The sequence below is a fragment of the Arvicanthis niloticus genome, chromosome 13 (assembly GCF_011762505.2).
Source record: "Arvicanthis niloticus isolate mArvNil1 chromosome 13, mArvNil1.pat.X, whole genome shotgun sequence".
NCBI lineage: Eukaryota > Metazoa > Chordata > Mammalia > Rodentia > Muridae > Arvicanthis > Arvicanthis niloticus.
The window spans coordinates 65,184,526-65,205,637 of record NC_047670.1 but is presented as its reverse complement, the minus strand read 5'-3'; the positions used below and the strand labels follow the sequence as shown (position 1 = coordinate 65,205,637).

At 40.6% G+C, this 21,112-nt stretch overlaps 1 protein-coding gene across 1 annotated transcript in view; it reads left to right on the top strand.

The window, feature by feature from the left end:
• Cpne8 (copine 8) overlaps positions 1-21,112 on the top strand; it is a 168,312-nt gene that overhangs the window by 6,911 nt on the left and 140,289 nt on the right. Inside the window, 2 exon segments of the mRNA XM_034516519.2 lie at positions 20,081-20,121; positions 20,738-20,784. Of these exon segments, the coding sequence (XP_034372410.1) occupies positions 20,081-20,121; positions 20,738-20,784 (88 nt within the window).

Here is a 21,112-nt window from a genome sequence, read left to right as displayed (position 1 = left end):
GACCACTCTGACTCAGGAAGTAGTCATTAGCTTTTAGCATTGGGCACACACAGTAGGGCAACTTGTGGATGGCTGAGTCTGGAGGATGACTAGTTTTGTTTGCTGGATGATGATCATGGTTCTTCCTCTTCCACCAGCCGTTGCCCTTTTGTCTAATTTGGACATAGAATCTCCAGCTTTCTGAGTGTCTGAAAACCTCACGGCTACTGGCTGTGAAGGCTAAGCTTACAAACAGTTGCCATGATGTTTAGGTAGGTCCACAGAGTGTGGTAATTGAATGTACCTTTCTTTGAATTCTGATATTACCTCACATTTTGTTTTTTTTTATGACTTAATATTATTTGCAGTTTTTGCATGTATTTTTCCACAATCAATTTTAAAAGGACATGTTTTATCACTGATTACTATAAAAATCTAACTTTGTGTTTTGTGTGTAAACATTTTCAGTACAGTAAATGCTTACTGCACGGATAGGTTGGAAAATGAAAATAATTAAATCCATGGACTTAATGGATTTAATTATTTTCACAATCTTAAAATTTGAATATAAACAGTACAAAGCATGAATATAGACCCATTTTACCATAGAATTTAATGAAAGAATAATTTTTAATCCAGCTAATATAACACTTCAAGGATTTCATGTGAACAGAAAAGAAACAGATAATTTTGAATTAAGTTACATTGTTTCTAAGTATAAACAATCCCTGTTAGAAGTGGACACTATGTTTGCTTACTGACGGATGATTTGCTTCTTTTATTTGGAATGAATGTCAAGCAAAAATAGGCAATCAATAGAACTCCGAGGGGGAGCTGGGCAGATAGCTCCTTTGGTAAATTGCTAGGTTCAGTCGTGTGTCTACCCGGAAGGCAGACAAGAGAGTTCCTGGAGCCCCCTGGCCCAGCGCAGCGCTGTGTGGAATAAACAAACTTCAGCTTCACTAGGGGTCTCTGTCTTAGAACACAAGGTATAGAATGACTAAGGAATATTCCTGATGTGGACCTCTGGCTTCTACACACACACACATACACACACACACACACACACACACACACACACACACTGCTAAACTTGTATGTCTGATATCCTATATAATATATCTAAAGAGGAAAGCATGTGAACATGTCTTAATCTTTGACTCAAGAGGGATTTTTATATTGAAGAAAAACATCTTTACTAAACTTACTTGATGAAGCAATGAAGTGAGAAACGCATGGTATTTCAAATGGATTCTCCCTTGAGGGAGAAATTGTTAATGTACTTTCTTACAGAGTCTATTTATTTGTTCAGTCAATTTTTATTTAGTGCCAAAAACTTTGAATAAAAATTTTTTGAAAAATCAAAAGTCACAACAGTGTCAAGCCACAAGAATAGAGCAACAGAAGGAAACAGTTTCTAGAGATGGTGTGTGTATATGTTATTTATGTTAAAATAAGCATACTTACTTGTGAAGCCGCTGACCGTAAATCATACTTCCTCCTTTTGTCTGGCTATGAAGTTTTGTTGACTTGTTTAAGTAATATCCAAAGTGCTTTATCCCAAGCTCTGGTAATGCTTGATTGTATGAGGTATTTTTAAGGCACAGACCTCATTAATCATGGTAACTATAAAGTCAGGAAAACCCAAACCTTAACATCACTCTTCTTCAAAGATGCTGGGACACAGGTGTCTGGTTGGTGTGTGTGGAGGTGCAGAGCAGTGAGGAGGGAATATTGTGTGCTTGTCTTGTTTCCTTCTCATTTGAGGAAAATGGTCCACACCCACTGTTCTCAACAGAATCGTCATCAGTGTTTCCTTTCAGTGTTTCTTTCAGTGTTTCCTTTTCAGACTGCCTGTGGGCCCACTAGAAAATGCCAGTTTACATCGTCACTGGGGACTAAATCCCTTACGTTTCAAAAAATATCCTTAGTACATTAGTAAGACTTCTGTCACTTGGCATTTAAGCCCTTACTTCCTGCTTCTTCTTCTGTACCCACCCTTTAATACAGCTGACTATGATGCTGATTAGTTATAGGTCTGTACCGGGGCACAAGTGTTAGCAGAGGTTTTAGGCCATGAGATTGGCACTGGCAATGCCAACACACCAGGCTCAGCTACTCACTCAACATGCCAATTTAGAGATAAGTAATAGTATAAGGCAGAGAAAAGAAATGCATTAAGTGTGGCCATGCATGTGAGAGGAACATGTAACGATTCCAGTGACCTGCCCTGCCCACACCCATGCCTCGAATCTATCTTTGGGGTCCTGATGAAGTTCTGGTTCAAACAGAGAGTAAGAGATATGATTAACTAAGTAGTTCTCAAGAGGATGTGTCTCTGTCCATCACTGACATATCTGGGTTGTGTGAAGTCTCCTAGGAGGTAGGAAAGGGCAGATACTTATACCATTCCAGCTTTGTTTACAACTCCTCAACTGCCAGTGCGTTAAGGATGCTTTAGATACCTTGATTATTTGTTTAGTTTTAGTTTTGCTTGTAACATAGGTTGTCCTTGGGTTCACTATGTAGCAGAAGATGACCTTGAAATCCTGGTTCTCCTGCCTTTGCCTCGTAAGTGTTGGGGTCTTGCCCTATCTGTTTAACTTCACGTCCCCTGTCTCCAGCTTCCCTTCTCTCTACTGCCTTTATCTAGAGCCTTCCTAGTTCCAAGCCACTTCCGATCAGCTCAAACGGGAGCAAACCAGGATTGTCCCTCCCAATGTTCCTCTGGACTCTGTTGATAGTTGACACATTCCTGTTATTGTAAAGACTTTCAGATAAAATTGGTTAAAGCTTTTGTCCTCTAATTTATAAGGAGTTGGTTGTACATGTTCTACATTTCACAAGATTGTTTGCCAATCTCTCCCCTTATACACACGATATAGAGGCAGGAACATGGGCATTTACACCTAGTCTCTTACACTCCGTCCTTTCTCTGGCTCCCAATGACTTAATGCTTGTTGAAGAAACTTTCGAAAAGACTATCAGGTGTGCATGGAATTGCATCTTGTCAAACACCAACTGAGTCTTAACAATTGTACCACATGTAGCTGAGATAGTGTCTCAAGTAGACGCTGCTTACTGATTGCTTACACAAGGTTGTTGGCGAAGGAGTGCATCTTACAGTGTTGGGAACTCCAAATGGAAGACATAAGGAAGGAAAAAAATACAGACTCCATTGAGTTAATAAAACAGTTATATAAAGAAAGGAAGAAGGAGACAGGGCTGGGTAAGAGCCTTTGATGAGCTTATCCATTTATGTTTTAGGATTCGTAGAACTAAATGCACAGTGGGTTTGTAGATGCTGGCACTGAGTTTATTTGCTTGCCTTAACAAGGTGAGTTCTTCTGATTCGGGGGTGTGTTTTTACACTTGTCACCTGTGATGGAGATGACCACCATGTTAGGAATTTATCTTTGGTCCCTGGATTGCCTGGTCACATGTGCTAATATTCAAACTCCGATTCTGTCCTCTGTTTAAACTCGCTAGGGGAGTCTGCAAAGCTCAGGTTGCTGTGAAGTATAATTTGAATTATTCATTGAGTTAAACAGATTTCTGAAAATAGTTGAAAACCTTGAGGGAACCATGAATTTAAAAGAGAGGCAGGAGGAGTATTTGGGAGGGCTTTGAGGGAAGAAAGGGAATAGGGAAACGGTGAAATTATTACTATAATCTCAAAAACTAACCAAAAAGTATGAAGAAAACAAAAACCTGCAGATCAAGCTTTGCCTTCATCACCTTGTTTTTAATTGGTGAAGAAGACATGCTGGCTGAGGAAACTTAAGAAAAGTTGACTAACACGTACAAAGGCTTTCTTTAGAAATGTGGAAATATTGAGCTTGCAAGTGGTTGCAACTGCAACCAATTTCTCAACCACTAATGGAGAAAGAAATAAAAAGTTGGGAAATACAGTCATATACTTATCATGTCTTTAAAGTGCCTGGAAGGCAAAGTTAGCTGGACTGATGCTGGCCCCGTAGTGTTTGCCTTCAGCTTCCTCCTGTATGGTGATTTGTGGACCAGCCACCACCGTCAGCATTTGCTTCCTGGAACAGACATGCTTCATGCATCGTGTAAAATACGCAGCAGCTGAGTGGTCACTCAGCTGCTGTTGAGTTCAAATGTGGTGACTGCATTCAAGTGGGTGGGAAGAGATTGAGAAAAACGATGATATGGAATCTCAGTGTTGTGACAGGACACAGGGAATTGTGTAAGAAGCAGAGAAGAGTTCAGCTGGACAGGCATGACTCCGATTATAGCTCATGTGTTTAACTGTAGGAATTCAGTAAGCTTGCTGATCTCTGCTTTCGTACGTAAAAGGGGCAGGAAGTCTTTCTCATATGTTTGCTATTCGGACTGTGTGACATAATAGCAAGAAAATGCTTTGAAAGCACCTGCAACTTAGCACACCACTCATTTGTGTTGCCGTTCGACCCAGGCAGGAGAATGATGGCTCCCTGCATGAAGAGAGTGAAGACTCAAAGATCTGCCATATTTAGAAAAGTTTTACATAATTAATCACTGTAAAAATACATAGAAAACCTGAACCAAATTGTGTTGTAAAAGAATGGAGCACGCGCGCGCGCGCGCACACACACACACACACACACACACACACACAGAGTGTGTTTTCATTCAAATCTATGTTCTAATGACTTAGAAAAAGACCAAGTCCTCTTTTGTGGTTGTGTTAACTCCACCCCTCTTAGCAGGACCTTTGCCTGAAGAGCCCTCGGCTGTGACCTAAGGAAACCCCGTGGGTTTGCTGTCTGCCATGGGGAGCCCATTACCAGTGCTGTTGCCATGTGTCTGTATATGCCACAAAGAAGTGACAATGCCCTGTTGCTGTGGAGTCTGACACATGGCTTTGCTGCCCGTTCCCACTGTGACTCCAGACATTGCATGTGTTGCATGACTCTTCATTCACCAGATCCTGTGGTTCTGTGGTTCTGTGGTTCTGTGGTTCTGTGGTTCCGTGGTTCTGTGGTTCTGTGTACCCCAAGGGTCACGTTCAAGTCAGCAGCCTCTTTAGTCAAGATGTTCTGGGCATCGTGGGATCTTTCCGTCCATATGTTCGCAGATTTTAGGTGTGCGCTCACGCCACACAGCTCTGGACTGCAGGTGGTGCGGCTTGGGACTTGTCTTTGAGCCTGGGTCTTCACTCTTTTTTGGGGGATGGTTCCCCTAGGCATCCCTCATATTCCAGCTGGGGCCAGTTATGACGTCTCACAGGAAACCCGTGAGCTTCCCTTTTCGTGTTTCCAGGAGTCTCCTTAGCCTTCTAAAGTTCAATATGGGCACATTGGAACTTAAAGCACAATGTACTGAGCATGGAATCTCTACATCATGGTGGCTGCCTTCCCCCAGCGCTTTTCTCTTCTGCTGTGTGCTGGGTAATAGTCTAGGTACTTTATGTTTTTACTCCCCAGAACACCCTGTGTGGAGGAGCAGTCAAGCAGCAACCTCTGTTTTCTCACGCACCCCCTTTTGTTTTCTATCAGAAGATGGGTGACGCATATAGGATATAGGATGAACAGCCTGGAAGTGGCCCACACTTAGCTTCCGGAATCGGTGACATCATGATAGGGCCAGGCTGTTTCTTTGATGTTGAATTTTTACTGAAATCACTCATTAATTTGATTGAAATCTCATCTCTTTAATCAGTCGCTTGATGATTATTTCGTTCCCACCAAGTGTTCTTAATTATAAGCAACAGTTATGATTATGTTGTACTAGGCATCGCACATAATATATAGTTACATAATTGAGAAGATGCCAATGTGTGCACATTATAAAAAAAATAAACTTCTCTGCTTGGCATTCGAGACTGTATTTTCAGTCAAGATATAGATTGGAATAACAAAGGGAATGCACTTTTTTTTTTTTTTTTTTTTTTAATTTTTAACTGTGATGCAATGTCAACCAAAGGCCTCACAAGCTCCTGTGACTGGCCACACAACTCATCTTTGGGTCACCATTCAGCTGATTTGAACAGTGGCTCACAAAATGAAGCGAGTGAAGACTAAAAGACCTGCCCCTTTTAGAAATGGCATCACGTTTTCATCTCTGGATGCTATACCCAGGTACATCTCTGTCTCGTTCTTTGGAATCGGTTTCCTCAAACTAGAGATCGGTTTTCCTTCTAAAATGCACTAGCCTCCCTCTCTAGGACATTAATTTTTTTTTCCATAACCCTAACAAGATTTCACCATGAAATTGTGTTACCATGGTCACAAGAGTGAGCATCTCCCTCACCACTGTATTCCATGTCAACTTTCACTTTCTGCTCCTGGCTCAGGGCCTGTGTGCTTGTTATGCTCCCCCCGCCTACAACACTGACCAGCCAGGCCTCTCCAACCTGCCTCCTCCTTGGATAGCTTTTTTCTAAACCACACCTGAAAGGCCTTTCACATACTCAATTTGAATATTTTCACTCTGTCCCTCTCCTCCTCCTTCCTCTCCCTGTTTCCTTTTCTTCCCCTGCCCCTCCCCATTGGTCCTTCCAGTGGTGCTGAAGATGGAGTCCAGAGGTTTGCATATCACAAGCAATCAGGCTACTGTTTTATCTGTTTATTTATATGTGTGGGGGCAGGCCCTGCTGTTACTGGTGTTTGCAGACACCCAGCTTTTACATGGGTGCTTGGATCTGAATTCTGGTCCTCATGGTTGTATAACAGAGACTCTTAACCAATGAGCCATCTCTCCAGCCCATCAGTCACTCTGCTGTTGTTGAGTTGTGTCCTCCATCTGCCCAGTCTTCTGTTCTGAGAGATACCTGAAAGGTGTACCTCCATCTCTTTATACACTGCATCTTGCCCTTCTTCTGTAAAATAAACTCCTTGAAATAAGGGCTTCTCTAGTCTTTGTATATGGCTCATACATGGTACCCAGGCACTGGCTGGCATTTAACAAGTGTTCAGTAAGTGCTGGTTGAAAGGAAGAATGAGTCTAACCTTCTTCTCCCTTGATTACAATGCTTTAGCTTAATGTAGGGCTTTCTCCAGCAGTTCAGAAGTGGGCATGCTACCAAGTGAGAGTGAATCCATGAAATTGGGATATGGGAATTAAGGAGTTGGGGAGGGTGGCAGATAGTCTTAGGTGCCAGGATTATAAAGTATGGTGCCCAAGGACTCTAGGCAGCTCCTCCCCACTGTGTGCAAAGCACAGTCCATATGGAGATGTAGCTTTGGATCTGAGCTGGTAGCTGAGCTGCAGGCGGCAGGCGGCAGGCAGCAGGGCTGGTCTTTGTTTCTTTGAGGGAGCCTTCACCCTGTAGCTGAGTTTGGCATCCTCCCTCAGCCTCACTTGTGCTGGAAGTGCAGGTGTGAGCTACCACAGCTGACTGCTTTGGTCATAGACATCTGACTGAGTGCCTGAGTCTGGGATGCCTAACGCACCTCTGTATTTTCATCACACCATTTTTTGTTTTTTGTGACAACAAAATAAGCATTTTATTATGCTATTTACTTAAGAGTACCTAGGATTTGTCCATTTTACAGGAGGACGGTGGCTTGTTATGTACCTCATGTGGATCTCAGTGATCATTATTGATGATGAACTTTATTTAATATACTCACAGGATTACCATATTACTTCTTTTATAAGGTGTTTTGTAAAATCTTTAGCTTAGAAACAGGCATATCTCTATGATTTTGAGGCTATCCTGGCCTTAGAGGATCTAGGAGGGGCTAGAGGTTGTAGGCAGGAAAGTGGGGAGAGGGCGGGATCTCCGTCTATGAAGCCTTGAAGAAACCACCATCCTTGCTGGGTCTAGACCTTCCAGTTGTTATGGGTCTGGGGTTACTTGGAGATTCACCATGATGATAATTAAAGTTTAATAGGAAGAGGCTTTTTATCTAGGTATTAGCACCCAGTGTAGGGCCTTGATTGCTCCTAAAGAGTATTCTCGAGATGTAACACCTGGCCCCATCAGCCCAGGCCTTACAAAGGCAAAACCCATAAGATTACATGTATACTGACTACATCTACATGAAGGCAGGGTTTTGTTTTAACATATATGTCTTGCAATTGTCCTAATCATTGAGCAGAGTAAGCAAGGTTGATTATAAAATCAGAACAGCAGTTCGTCTTTTGACCAACTATCTTATAAGAATAACAGATTTTGCAAGATTAGTCAATCTAAGAATAATCTTTAATGCTAGGAAAAAAGGCAAAAGTTGGCTGCAGCTTGTATGAAGTTAAGATCTTATATGTTAGAGGCATTTTTTTACATTTTAAATATTATTATTATTATTATTATTATTATTATTATTGGTTTCTCAAGCATAGTTTGTTTAAACTTTAAATGTAATGTTAACCATTAAATTGCCTGCCTTTAGTTATATCCTTAGTCAAATCTTTGACTCTGTGGTAGGCACCTGTTTATGTGTCTAAAGCCATACAATAACTTTCTGGTAGAGGAAATTTAGTTTCCTTTAAACCTAAGAGTTCAGTCTTTTGTCGAGGATAAGGGAAGATGTGTTTTCTTTTGTAACTGCTTCTCAGCTGAAATTAGGATGTCATTTCAGAGCCCAGGAAGGTTAGAATATTGGTCAAAGGCCAGGAGGGAAATTGAGTGATGAGGGTCAGTGATCAGAGAAGCATCTAGTTCCTTGACCTGGCTGGAGAGACAGCAATTAATCCCAGTGGCTGGACTGGCTTACACTGGCTTTCAACAAGTTTAGTTCTTTCTGGTTTTGGAGCAGTTTGTAGTATAGAGATGATTCCTGGATAGTGTCCATCAGTCCTAGTGGAAATCAGGTGGGACACATAAATACTAGGGGCAGAAGTTAAAGTTTAGGAACTTAAAGAAAAATCTTACATTTGGAACTTTCCTCTTAGGAATAGGAAGTAGCTGGGGAAGCTTAGGCTGTTGTCAGTCCTTCACCACAGTTAGATCACAGTTAGAACTTAAGGACTGCTTTAAGGTCACCTGTACTCCTGTCTGTAAACCCTCACCCACTGCTCTGTAAATAAAACTAATACTCTCATTGGCTCCCCAGGTGAACTTTGGTGAAATCATACCTTTATTTGTCCTTGGGACCTTAGAAGGAAGGGTAGACATGATTTATATCTGTCCCTAGGGAAGATGTTAGCCATACATGTCTAGTAAGTCACATGGCTACATTTTGTTGTAGAGTATTGGTCTAGGTTGAGAGATGCCTTACGTCATGGGTACAGATGTCAACTGAATTCTCTGTGCTGATGCATAGTCAAATCAGGCCACTAGAATATACATTATCATAGCTGCCTGACAGTACTGTTTGGAGCATTTCAAAATGGCTAATAGCTGAAAGTGGATTAAAATCATGGGGCAATCTATATGAGTGTTCGGGGTCCTGCTTGCTAGAGAGTTATTGTCTCATCGGCAGTAACTTATAGTCAAAAAAGCTTCCTAGCCCTCATGAAAGCAATATGAAAGCAGCATGTAATTGCCGAATCTTGAATTTTATAAAATAAGGTACAATAGAAATCTAGAAAAATTATTAACCTTTACATATTTGTTATAATTGTAATAAGTTCATTGAATTATTTTGTTAAGTTATAAAGCTTTACTAATTTATTCTTTTGCTTGCTTTCTATGTGCAAAATTAAATTTTCTGCCAAATAACTTAATTTTTCTCTTTCTATCATTTATTTTTATTTTATTTATTTCCTAGAATTTTCTGCTATGATCAATAAAGACTTTATAGCTCATTTTATTTTTTTACTGACACAACCTGTCAATGTAACCTACATGTGTATCAAGTTTTAAGAAAATCAAAATTAAAAATCAGTTATTAAAACTTACCCCAATTGTATCTCATGTTTTTGTAATTTTGGCTACTTTCTTGAACATCTCCTGAATTTTGTAATTTCATCTGGAGATCGAGTCTTACTAATAATTGCCACTTGCTAGGATCCTTTTGAGGTTTAAGGGAATGGCTTATCTAAGAGCTGAGCACAGCCTGGTACCAGGCTTGGTGAACAGAGTAGGAGTTGAAATTGTGCTGTGGGTTCTTGTTTTGTGCTGGCCACATAGGAGGGAGTGGGCAGTGTTTAGAACAGCAGCAGGTGGGAGAGAAATTTCCAGAAAAAGAGAGTGCCGTGGGAAAACATGAACACAAAGAATGAAGCAGGATCAGTGGTTCTCCACCTTCTTAATGCTGTGACTTTTTTAATGTAGACAGTTCCTCATGCTGTGGTGACCCCGAACCAAAAGTTATTTTGTTGCTACTTTATAACTGTTATCTTGCTGCTGAGTTGTAAGGTAAGTATCTGATATGCAGGATATCTGATATGCTACTCACACGGGGCAGGGGTTGGGTGGGTGGGGTTGTGACCACAGTTTGAGAATCACTGAGAGGTGCACAGAGACAAAATGTGGTGGGTGGTGAGAATCAAGACAAACACTCTGGATTTCTGCTGGCAATGGGTCCCTCTCAGTGACTGTATTTGTGTGTTGGAAGGCAGAAAACCCAAGGAAGAGATGAAACGCTCGGAAAATCGCTGAGATTTGGTCAAGGTGCTGAACGCTTCAGAGCTGAGGCCGAGAAACGGGCTGGTTTTCATGTTAGTTATATGAGATTTTCACAGATTCTTTGCATTCCAGGCATGGAATTTTTTTGGGCGGGGCGGGGCGGGGCGGGGGCAGTTTTGGAATCCAAGAGTCTCAAATCAGTATGACTGGGCTGAAGTCCTGTGGTGGGTAATGTCATTCTCCTCCCGAATGTTCTCTTGCAGATTCTGTTGGGGTTTTCTCCTGTCCCTCCAAGCTCAACTTGTGGTTGACCTACTCTTCGAGACCAGAATTTACAAAATGTCTGTGCAGGAGTCATATACCTTTTGATTTCCCTGCTGGTATCCATACTCCCTGTTCTTTCCTCTTAGGAGGATACATGTGATAATGTTTCTGCCCCACCCAAGAACCCAGGATAATCCCTGCAATTGAGTGAATGGCTTAGTCACATCTTAGTCACACATCGCCCTTCTCCTCTCAGATAAGGCTACATTCATGGGTTCCAGAAACCACAGCCTGGCATCTTCAGGACAGTTCTTACATAGCCTTTCTCTGAGGTATGAATTTAGGAGCTGTATTATTTCAGAAGGACAACGAACTAAGTTGTTGGTTATTGTAACCCTGAGATTTAGGGTTTTAAAGAGACCCATTTACTGGCGATCTTTAAAGTCACGTGAGAAGAGGGAACCTCTGCTGAGGAATTGCCTCCATCAGATTGGCCTGTGGGTGTGCATGTCTGTGGGGCCCAGTTCACTGAGGGTAGAACCATACCTGGACACATGGTCAGGAGTTGTATAAAAAGCAGACTGAGCAGGCCGCTAAGCAGCATTCTTCCCTGGCCTCTGTTTCAGTTCCTTCCTCCCCTCAATGGTGGCCCAGAAGGAGAAATAAACTGTCCCTCCCAAGTTCCTTTTGGTTGTGGTTTAAATCCTGTAACAGAACCAAATTAGTAGACGTATATTCTCTTTTCAATCAGCTGTATTAATTTTTTCCTTATTATCATTTAAAAAAAAACATGGTTATGTTTCTCTTCTGTTTCTGGAGACAGAGTTTGTGTTCTCCATTTCTCCTGAGAAAGTTGCATGCCTCTGAATTAACCCTTTGCTTCTTCAGATCTGTAGAGGGTCTTATTATCTCAAGTCTCTCAGGCATGTGAGGTATCAGACACTAGATTTCTTTGTAATTTCCAAGAGTGCCATAGTAGAGTGATTCAGAAGAAAGATGAACATATTTTCAATATTTTCACTCTTAATTATCTTCGTAGATATCTCTGGATGTATGAAGCATATCCCCTATGCAGATTTGAAACTATGCATCACTGGTCTATTCATGTCAAGGATACTAGTAAATACATAGTTGGAATAACCCAATTCATCATTGACTAAAATGACCAGGTTGTTTCTGGGTGTCCCAGAGATTGCTGAGAGGTGCATGGTGTTTATGGTGGTTAAATCCCACATCTAAGGGCATGGTCCTCCTGTGCTGAAAGCCAGGCAGTCTTGGTGAGGGCTGCCTGGTGGCTCTGCTTTTCAGAATTCCTCTATGCTTCACATGTAAGCTGATGTTGACTGTTCCATAATTTCAGCCTTAGAATGTTTATTTTTATTTACATGTTTACTTTTGTCTTTTGGGAGCCCATCTTTTTGCCTGTATACAGTCTGTCTCCTTTGGCTGTAGCAGTCATAGCTTGGGGGAAAATAGATTTTCCTCAAATATGCATGTAAAATTCTCAGAAATGCTTTTCAACTAATGAAAGAACCAATAAGTGGATCAAATATTACAGTCAGATAATTTCCAATGATGGATTTTTTCCTTGCCTTTATAAAAAAATTTTTTTGAAAAGTGAAAAAAGGTTTTTAGATTTAAGGAAAATGTGTATTTTCTTAATATACAACTCCTGGACTCTCTAGGCTGTGTGATACTGTAATGGCAAACATGAAGGCCCCGGGCTTGGCCCAATAAATCCCTGTGACCTCACATGCCACCTATCCCTGCTCTGCCGCCTGTGGTAAAGCACCTCACCACAGCTAACATGAGGGCTGTCGGTGTCTCCCATTAAACAATAACTCACTTGTGTGATTCGGTGTTTGTAGGCCTTGCTCTCTGCAAGCTTGTGCCAGTTCCTGGAGCTGGCTGAGCAGTATTTGGTAGCAGCCTGGCAGGCTGCCAGTGCTCCAGAACCCACACTAACCGGCAGGCAAATACAAGACTCAACAGTTTCCAACTTTTAATGACAACCTCTTTTTTGGTAGTAACAGGACAACTTTTTGGGTGAGGCCCCATTAGACAGAGATTTTATCACAGGTGGAATGATTATGCTGGGAAACATTGGCTAGCCCTTACTTTACCATTGTCCCCAAGGTAAATATATATATTTCTGTTCTATTTTCTAACATATATATATATATATATATATATATATATATATATATATATATATATATATATATATCTGTTCCATTTTTTTTTAGCCATTTCTATTGAAAGCTAACAGAACTGTTCCAGTCCTACAGTAATAAAGACTTGTATTATTGGAGCAAGTTCTCTCAGGAACACTTAGTAATAACACATCTTCCAGTCCACCGCATGTGCTCAGTTTGAGAATATATTCCCTAAAGCAAGCATTTCATATGCTTTATTAGGTTAGCACTTCCAGAACTTATAAGCACTCAGAGTGCTATGATTTTTAAAAATATTAACGTTGACATTTATGTGAATGTCTGGTAGATTCCTCTATTCAAGTTGCCTCTGTGATCGGATAGATAATGATATTCATTTCCTTTTACAAAAGGAATCTTTACTGCGTGGTATCAGTTAGTGAGGAAGAAAGAATGAGTAATAAGGGTCCTTGTAGCTTTGTATTACTGTGTGCATGGTGTGGTGTGTGTGTGTGTGTGTGTGTGTGTGTGGTGTGTGTGTGTGTGTGTGTGTGTGTGTGTGTGTGTGTGTGTATGGTGTGTGTGTGTGGTGTGTGTGTGTGGTGTGTGTGTGGTGTGTGGTGTGTGTGTGTGTGTGTGTGTGTGTGTGTGTGGTGTGTATATGGAGTTCGTTCCCTCCTTCCATCTTTACGAGGCTTCTGGGCCTAGAATTCAGGCCAACAACTTGTACTTCATACACTCTTGCTAGCCTAGCCATCTTGCTGGCTCTACAGAAAGCTCATATTACGACATGTGTAGGTGTAATTATTTTGGGAGACTTTATTTAGGTTCTTATATTTACCACCCTTCTTTACTTCAATCCCTTTTAACCCTCCAACCCTAGGTAGGAAAGAAACAAGATTAGAGGGAACGGGACATAGACTTCGATATTCTACTTCCTGCCAAATAGGGATATAGTTTCTTGGGGCAAGTCCACTCTTCCTCATCAGAGTATCCATCGGTCCAACAAACCAGTAATAATAAATGCAGCAGCAGCAGCAGCAGCAGCAGCAGCAGCAGCAGCAGCATAAACCAGCGTCAGGGAGAGCAACAACAGAGGTAGTAACAGCAACTGCTGCCTTCTCTAGAGCATGCTTCTTCTCTCTCTCTGGGCGCTGGCATTGATTTCCTCTCCAGAGTCCTCAGAATTAAACTATCTGCAGTTGGCAAAGATCATGCCCCTCCCAGAACAAGTATAAGGCAAACAGTCTGCTGGGGTGGACAATCTGAAACAGCCCCATATCCTACACCTAGAATTAAAACAAAAAGATGTTTACATAACGTAACTGGATTTTATTTTTTTCTTATTTTATATTTTTTTATTTTTCCTTTTTTATTGGATACTATATTTACATTTCAGATTTTATCCCCTTATCCCATTCCCCCCACCACCCAGGAACCCCTTATCCCATCCCCCCTCCTCCTGCTTCTATGAGGATGTGCCCCCACCTAACCCCCCACCTCCCCACCCTCAATCCCCCCCCCCCCAGTGTTCAGCCTTCATGTGACCAAAGATCTCCTCTCCCACCTATGCCCGACAAGGCCATCCTCCCTTACATATACAGCTGGAGTCACGGGTCAAAACTCTCACTATGGATATGTGTATGTGTAGTATTTTATGTCTACATATGCAGTTTTCTTTTCTTTTTTTCTGGTACTTTTCTCAAAATAGCTGGAATCAGAGCTGAGAATTGGTTGCATTTTTAACTAACTAATTGGTGTGACATAGTTACTCTGTGTTTAGATACTGTTAACTTTCCATGGCCCCCGGATGTGGCTGGCTAGGTGTTCTATACATTTGTCTTCCCAGTAGTACTCAAGCCTCTCCATGAAGTCTAGTCTACGTCTGCTGTGTTTGTTGCATAATTGCAACTGCAGGAGTAGGAGCTGATGTTTTTTATTTGCTTGGAAAATGCTTGGAGAATTACACGAAAGTTTAAAGGAAATTGCTATTTTTCATTCAGCAAACGATGACCTCAGCTGTTGTCTCAAGAGGCAGGGTCTCAGGATGGCAGTGGACAGTGAGAAATGCATCAGGCAAGGAAACTGCTCTTCACATTGCCTTTCAGCATGGCTAGGCTAAGAACTCTGGAAGCCTCGCTATCATTGCACAAATGGTTTTGTGCATAAACTCAGCAGATGGGTTTGACAATCTTGGATGCCTGGTTATTGTCTTCGGGGAGGATAGCTTCTGCCTCTGCTTCAGGGGTATTCTGCTCATCAGGACTAGATCGTAAAAGAGCCCCACACTGAAGTCTGTCCCACATTAAAGAGATGTTGGTGACTTCCTGATTATCTACCATCCTGTTTTTGATATGTAAAACACACCTCCTCTGTGAACTCAAGACTGTCCTCATACAGGCTCTAATATAGTGGCTGGCCCTGTGGTTCGATGTGCCATTTAATCATCTTCCTTCCAGGACAGAGAGCAGCATTTTAATTGAAACTTAAAGAAGAACGATCATTAGAGTCACTCAGGCACTCTCATGTACAGTTTACACTAGGTGTTTCTTCCGGCTCTCTCTCTCTCTCACACACACACACCTATATAAACATAAAATATCACTGTAATATAAGTGTCAGGTAATGTAAATGTATGCATGAATATTACTTGATTCTATAATGTCAATTTGCAGTGCTCGGCGTGAAACCCAGAGCTTTACATGTGCTAGAGTAGGGGTCTGCTATTTAAGCTGAACCACATTCCTCTAGGCAATATTTCGATAGTATATTATTTTCTAGATAATTTTTCAAGAATTTGCCCTCTTCCTTGTTTTGGCTGTAACTAACTTTCCAAAATGGAGACAGACCATTCAGCAGTTTTAGCTTAATGCTGCAGTTCTACATCATAAAACGATGAGTTTTTGTTATTCTACTTCAAGTTAATGACAACCCTTGGGAGATAGCAGCCTTCCCATCTCAAACCTAGCATGGCACACGCACCTGTGTGTGTACATGTGTGTGTGCATGTGTGCGTGTGTGGGTGTGTGTGTATGTGTTTGTGCCAATATATGTGTGCATATACATATATGTGGCGTGTGTATGTATGCATGTGTGGTGTATATATATGTGCATGTGTGTTTGTGTGTACATGTGTATGTTTGTTCATGATTGCATTTGTGTGTGTTTGTGTGTGCATGTGTGTGTTTATATCTGCATGTGTGTGTGGGGTGCAGCTTTGCATGGGAAACAAAGATGCTTCTCTGTGACAAATGCAGTCTTTGGCCTCTTGATCTGTTTCTCTCATTCTGTAAGCAAAGCCTTTCAAATTGCCCTTCTGATGAGAACTTGTTTGGCTTTCTACCATTTGGCTCAAGCTTCACATTCCTAACACTTCTGAGAAAATAAGTTGTTTGTTCTGGAATTCTCCAGGCTGTGTTTTGGTCTATAAAGAACAGGGGACTGGAGTCAGGGGAGTTGGCATCATGAGGTCATTTTTTACTGGAATTTTGTGTCTTGTTTATTAAGTTACTTTTTCTGGGCCTCGGCTGGGTTTCCTTATTTACAAAATGACTTTTAAAATTTGTTTCTTTTATTTTTGAAATTGTAATATAATTAAATCATTTTCCTTATTTCCTTTCCTCCCTCTAAACTCCCTCTTTATCCCTCTATAATCTATGGCCTCTTTCCTCATTAATTGTTGTTACATGTGTATATATATATATATATATATATATATATATATATATATATATATTATACAATATGTATTACATATATTTGTATGTAATACATATATATATTTCTAAATATGATCTGCTTAGTCTGTCTAATGTTACTTGTATGTATGTTTTCAGAGATACCCATTTGGTATTAAAGAGCCATTTGGTTGTGCTTTTGCCCAGTGGGGAAGACTCTCAGTATTCCATAGTTGTCTGTAGCTCTTTGTGTAGGGTTGATGTCACCTGGGCTTTCCCCTTTCCAATTTGATATGTCTGTTGTTGCCATCCTTGTTCAGCTCCTGTGCCAGCATGGATGTTGGTGATACTTTAAGTGAGTAGCCTCTGATATTACAGTCTCTCAGGACACTCTCTGATTATCTGACTCTTATGATCCTCCAGTCTCTCTTCTTCAATGTTCCCAAGCCTTAGATGCAAGAGTTGTTGTGTAGATGTTGTGTAGTCTCTACTGAGACTAGCTAGGCTCCACAGCTCTGCTTAGAATTGGTTATGCTTCTGTGTAACAGTCTCCATCGGTTGCAACAAAACTTTTGGATGAGGAATGAGAACTACACTTACCTGTGGATTTAAGGACAGATATTTAGATGTAGTTAGAGATTATGCTGGTTTAGGAAACCAGTCCTTGTAGCTTCTTCTCTAAGCTCCATGACTTCACTAACTCTAGGTGGTTGGTTAAGTCTCTAGTACCAGGCATGATTTTCCTCTTCTTGAACGGGTCTTAAATCTAGTTAGAGAGCTGATAGTTACCACCAAATATGTGTGCCACCACTGTGTCCAGAGGTTTATTGTGCTATTCTGGTCATTGTCATGGTTCATAGGCATCATAGTCAAATAGGATACTATTGCTTGCTTCTCTTGCTTGGAAGTAATCATGGCGCCTTCTAGTCCCATTGAATCTTCAGGGAAGAGGCATTTAAGTCAGTTCCAGGTCAGTGGTTTCTGAGCCTTGTTTCTGAAGTGCATGGTGTCTTCAAAAATAGGGACTTAAACTTTGACTTTGGGTGGAGGGTGTAGCCAAGAAGGGGAATAGCAATAGTTAGTACTAGCTGGGAGTCTTTTCAACAGTCCTGACCCAACAGCTCAAAAGAGGGCTTCTAATGGCTGCTGCTGGGCTTTTTGCTAGATTGTCTTTGGTTCTAGGAGGAAGCATTGTTAACTCAGGTGAGAACGTTCATTTAAACTATATCTGTCTATTTATACAGACCTCTGTGCATGACAGGTTTAATGCACAGAGGTAGATACCTAATGATGATGGCTTCTTCAGACATCCTTACTGTTGCTGTCCTCCTCTCTTCTCCTTTTGTATGTATCTCCACTCTCTCTCCCTAATTAGAGATCCTGTACCCAGTATTTCTTCTTCTAGTTCACCCCCACTGCCCACCCTGGCAATGGTTCCACTTTGCTGGTTTCTGCAGTTACTGTAGGGTATGTGCTCACATTTGAAGGTTTGGAATGAGGAGCCTTCTATTAAAAAGAATGTGTAACTTTGTCTGCCTGGGTCAGGTTAGTTCAACCAATTTGTTCTTTTTTTTAGTCCCATATATTAGCATGAGTGGACTTTCTTTATAAATGTTTTATATGAATTTTGAGTAGGCTCATGGTAGAGATGCAGTTTGACCATTGTTGATCGCTTGCTCTCTATCCATAATTTAAAATTTTGATTTTTATGAATTTTCAAATGTGCAAGCACAGTAGCCTTCTAGCAACTCAAAATCAGATACTCTCTGTCATATCCTAGTCATGTGACCGCATGAGAGAACAATGTATATTTAGGCAGAATTGCAAAATTAAATCTCAGTTGTCAAGATCACAGTGAAGAAGTTCTGGGGTTTTAGACTTCTTGTGGATAAAAAAAAATCTTTATTTTTTATTTTTAATTAAAGCTTGCAGCCAGTCTTATATGAGCAAAGCTCTAGAATTACATTATAGTCTTTAAAATATATATCTGGCATACTCTGAGTCTCAACCATAGTGTTTTGGACTCTCTTGTTTCCATGAACTTTGAACGAAGTAACTTAATTAACATTGTTTTAGAATTTTCATGGGGGAATGTTGGAGCCACTGGAAGGGCCAGAGCCTTATTACTGAAGGGCCAGAGAATTATTACTAAGTGGAAAACTACCTCTGCAGATGTAATATCACAGTACCTCTTCAAGTGGAAATGTTTTGAATTACCGTTTGCCAACCATTGCTGGAGTCTGGGAGTCTGCATAGGGGACAGGAAGGATTGTTTTCATTTGGTTTCTGCAGAGCATAGGCCTTTTAAAACCTAACTTGATTCCAAATATGAGTACGTCTTCTTTTTTTCCTGGGAATACTTCAAGAGGTGGCTTCAGGTGGCCACCTGTGCTGTTGGTTGACTGTCTTTATTTTTCAGTGACAGTGGTGACAGTAGAAGTGGTAGCTTTTCAGATGTGACGTTTTAGTACTTCCCTACCTTATTAATCATAAAATACTGAACTTAACTCTTGTATTTTGGTGCTCATGTGCATAAGTGCATGTGTGCATGTGTGCGTGTGTGTGAGAGAGAGTTTTTATGTGTAAGCCAGAGACCAACACTGATATTTTCCTCAATTTTTCTTCACCTTACTTTTGAGAGAGGGTCTTTCACAGAATCAGAAGCTTGCTGATTTTGCAGAAATGGCCTGGCTGTTGAGCTTCAGGGACCTGCCTATCTCTGCTCCCCTTGGGTTGGGCATATAGGCACATGCTACACTACCTGGCTTTTGACATGTGTGATGGGTTCTTGACCTCAGGTCTTCAGGTTTGTGTAGTAAGCACTTACTGACTGAGCCACCTCCCTGGCACCTGAACTTAATTTTCTAATGATACTCTAGTATTATACAATGTATAATGCAACACATATGACTATATTATTGCTGTTGAAGATAACAGAATACCCCCCAATGCCCATTTTCTGCTTTCATCTTATTCTGTTATGGATGATAAAATATATGCAAAAATTGAAGTCAATACTTGTATTAGCTTTGCCTAGTTGTTTATATCGCCCTACTAGAAAGATTGCTTAAACAGGATCCATGTGCTCATTAGAAATCACCAGACTAGAAGGTTGTTTGCAACAACCCTTCAGAGCTGACAAAACGTGTCACTAGGAGGAGCTTTCTACTGTATGCTGTTATATGTGTGTCCATGTGGCCGCATACTCTGAGTTGCTACGTTTGTCTTAGTAACTGACTCTCATTTATGTTTGGGAAGTTGGTCCAAGCATCCGCAGGGTCTCAATGATGAGTTACAAGAAAACCTGAAGTAGTGGTGTCTGCACAGACATTCCAGTTTCACAAGATGGAGAGTCAGATCTTTGCTCAACTGTAATGCAGGACAAGGAAATGAATCCACTGATAGCTAGTCTGAATAAGAGAAGCAAGAGGCAGAAAGTTCATATTTAGTTCTATGTGGGTGTTTGCATATTTATATTTTCGGCAGTTATAGAAATCTAAGTGTTCGGATTTTGTAATTAACTAGTGTTCTCTGTTTTTACTTAACAGAAATCTTCTTGATAGAGATACGTTTTCTAAGTCTGATCCAAGTAAGTCAAATGTTCTGTTTATTTCACTTAATCTTGCAAATGTTATGTGAAATTTACAATTTCCGTTTATTTTATTTTACTTTTTTTTGACAACTGAAAAAAGACATTGAGATTTGTGGTAAAATTATTTTGCACCTCATTTGACAAGTGATAAGATTCTTCTTAACCCATAATTATTGTGTAAAGCCTTTAATCTCTACTTCTTAGACTTTATCAATTAATAAAACACCTTTTCTGTTTATAAACAGTGCTGAGGAGTCACTGATATAAATGCAGAGAACATTTGCCTCAGGTTGTCACTTTTGAGGCTGCTCTGAGAGAGTTGAGTATTTTGAAAGCAGTTTATACACATGCTAAAATACCGATATTTGACATTATTAAAGTATGGTTTTGAAATGTATCTACATCTATAGTGTAATATAAAGGCATTATCTACCAATGGTAATATTCTCTGTATGCTAAAGTATGTTCATATTAAATTCTAGTTATTTTAAGCCCTGGAATTAACCTCCCCCACTTTTTTTTTGTTTTTAAGTGCATCCTTTGGACAGTTGAAACAGAGAACATGTACATTCCTACTAAAATTTACATATGTGTGTTTTTTCATCTTTTGTAGTTTGTGTCTTATATACACAAGCAGTTGGGAATAAAGAATGGAGAGAGGTAAGAGAAATCCTGTTTTCAAAATCACTGTGCAGAAGATCCAGCATGGGTTATAATGTAGAGATGTTTACCTATTTATTGGAAGTTATTCTGCATATTCCTCAACCCAAAGATTGGATTTTTTATTGTTTGATTTGCTGAATTGCACTCATGAGCTTCTCTTGTAGTCTTCCAGACAGGAGACCTGTCAGGTTGACATGATTCCTTCTGTGCCTTATGTCTGTGGAGACAATCTCACTTTTAGAAGTCAATAGTTGCCGGGCAGTGGTGGCTCATGCCTTTAACCCCAGCACTTGGGAGGCCTTTAATCCTAGCATTTGGGAGGCAG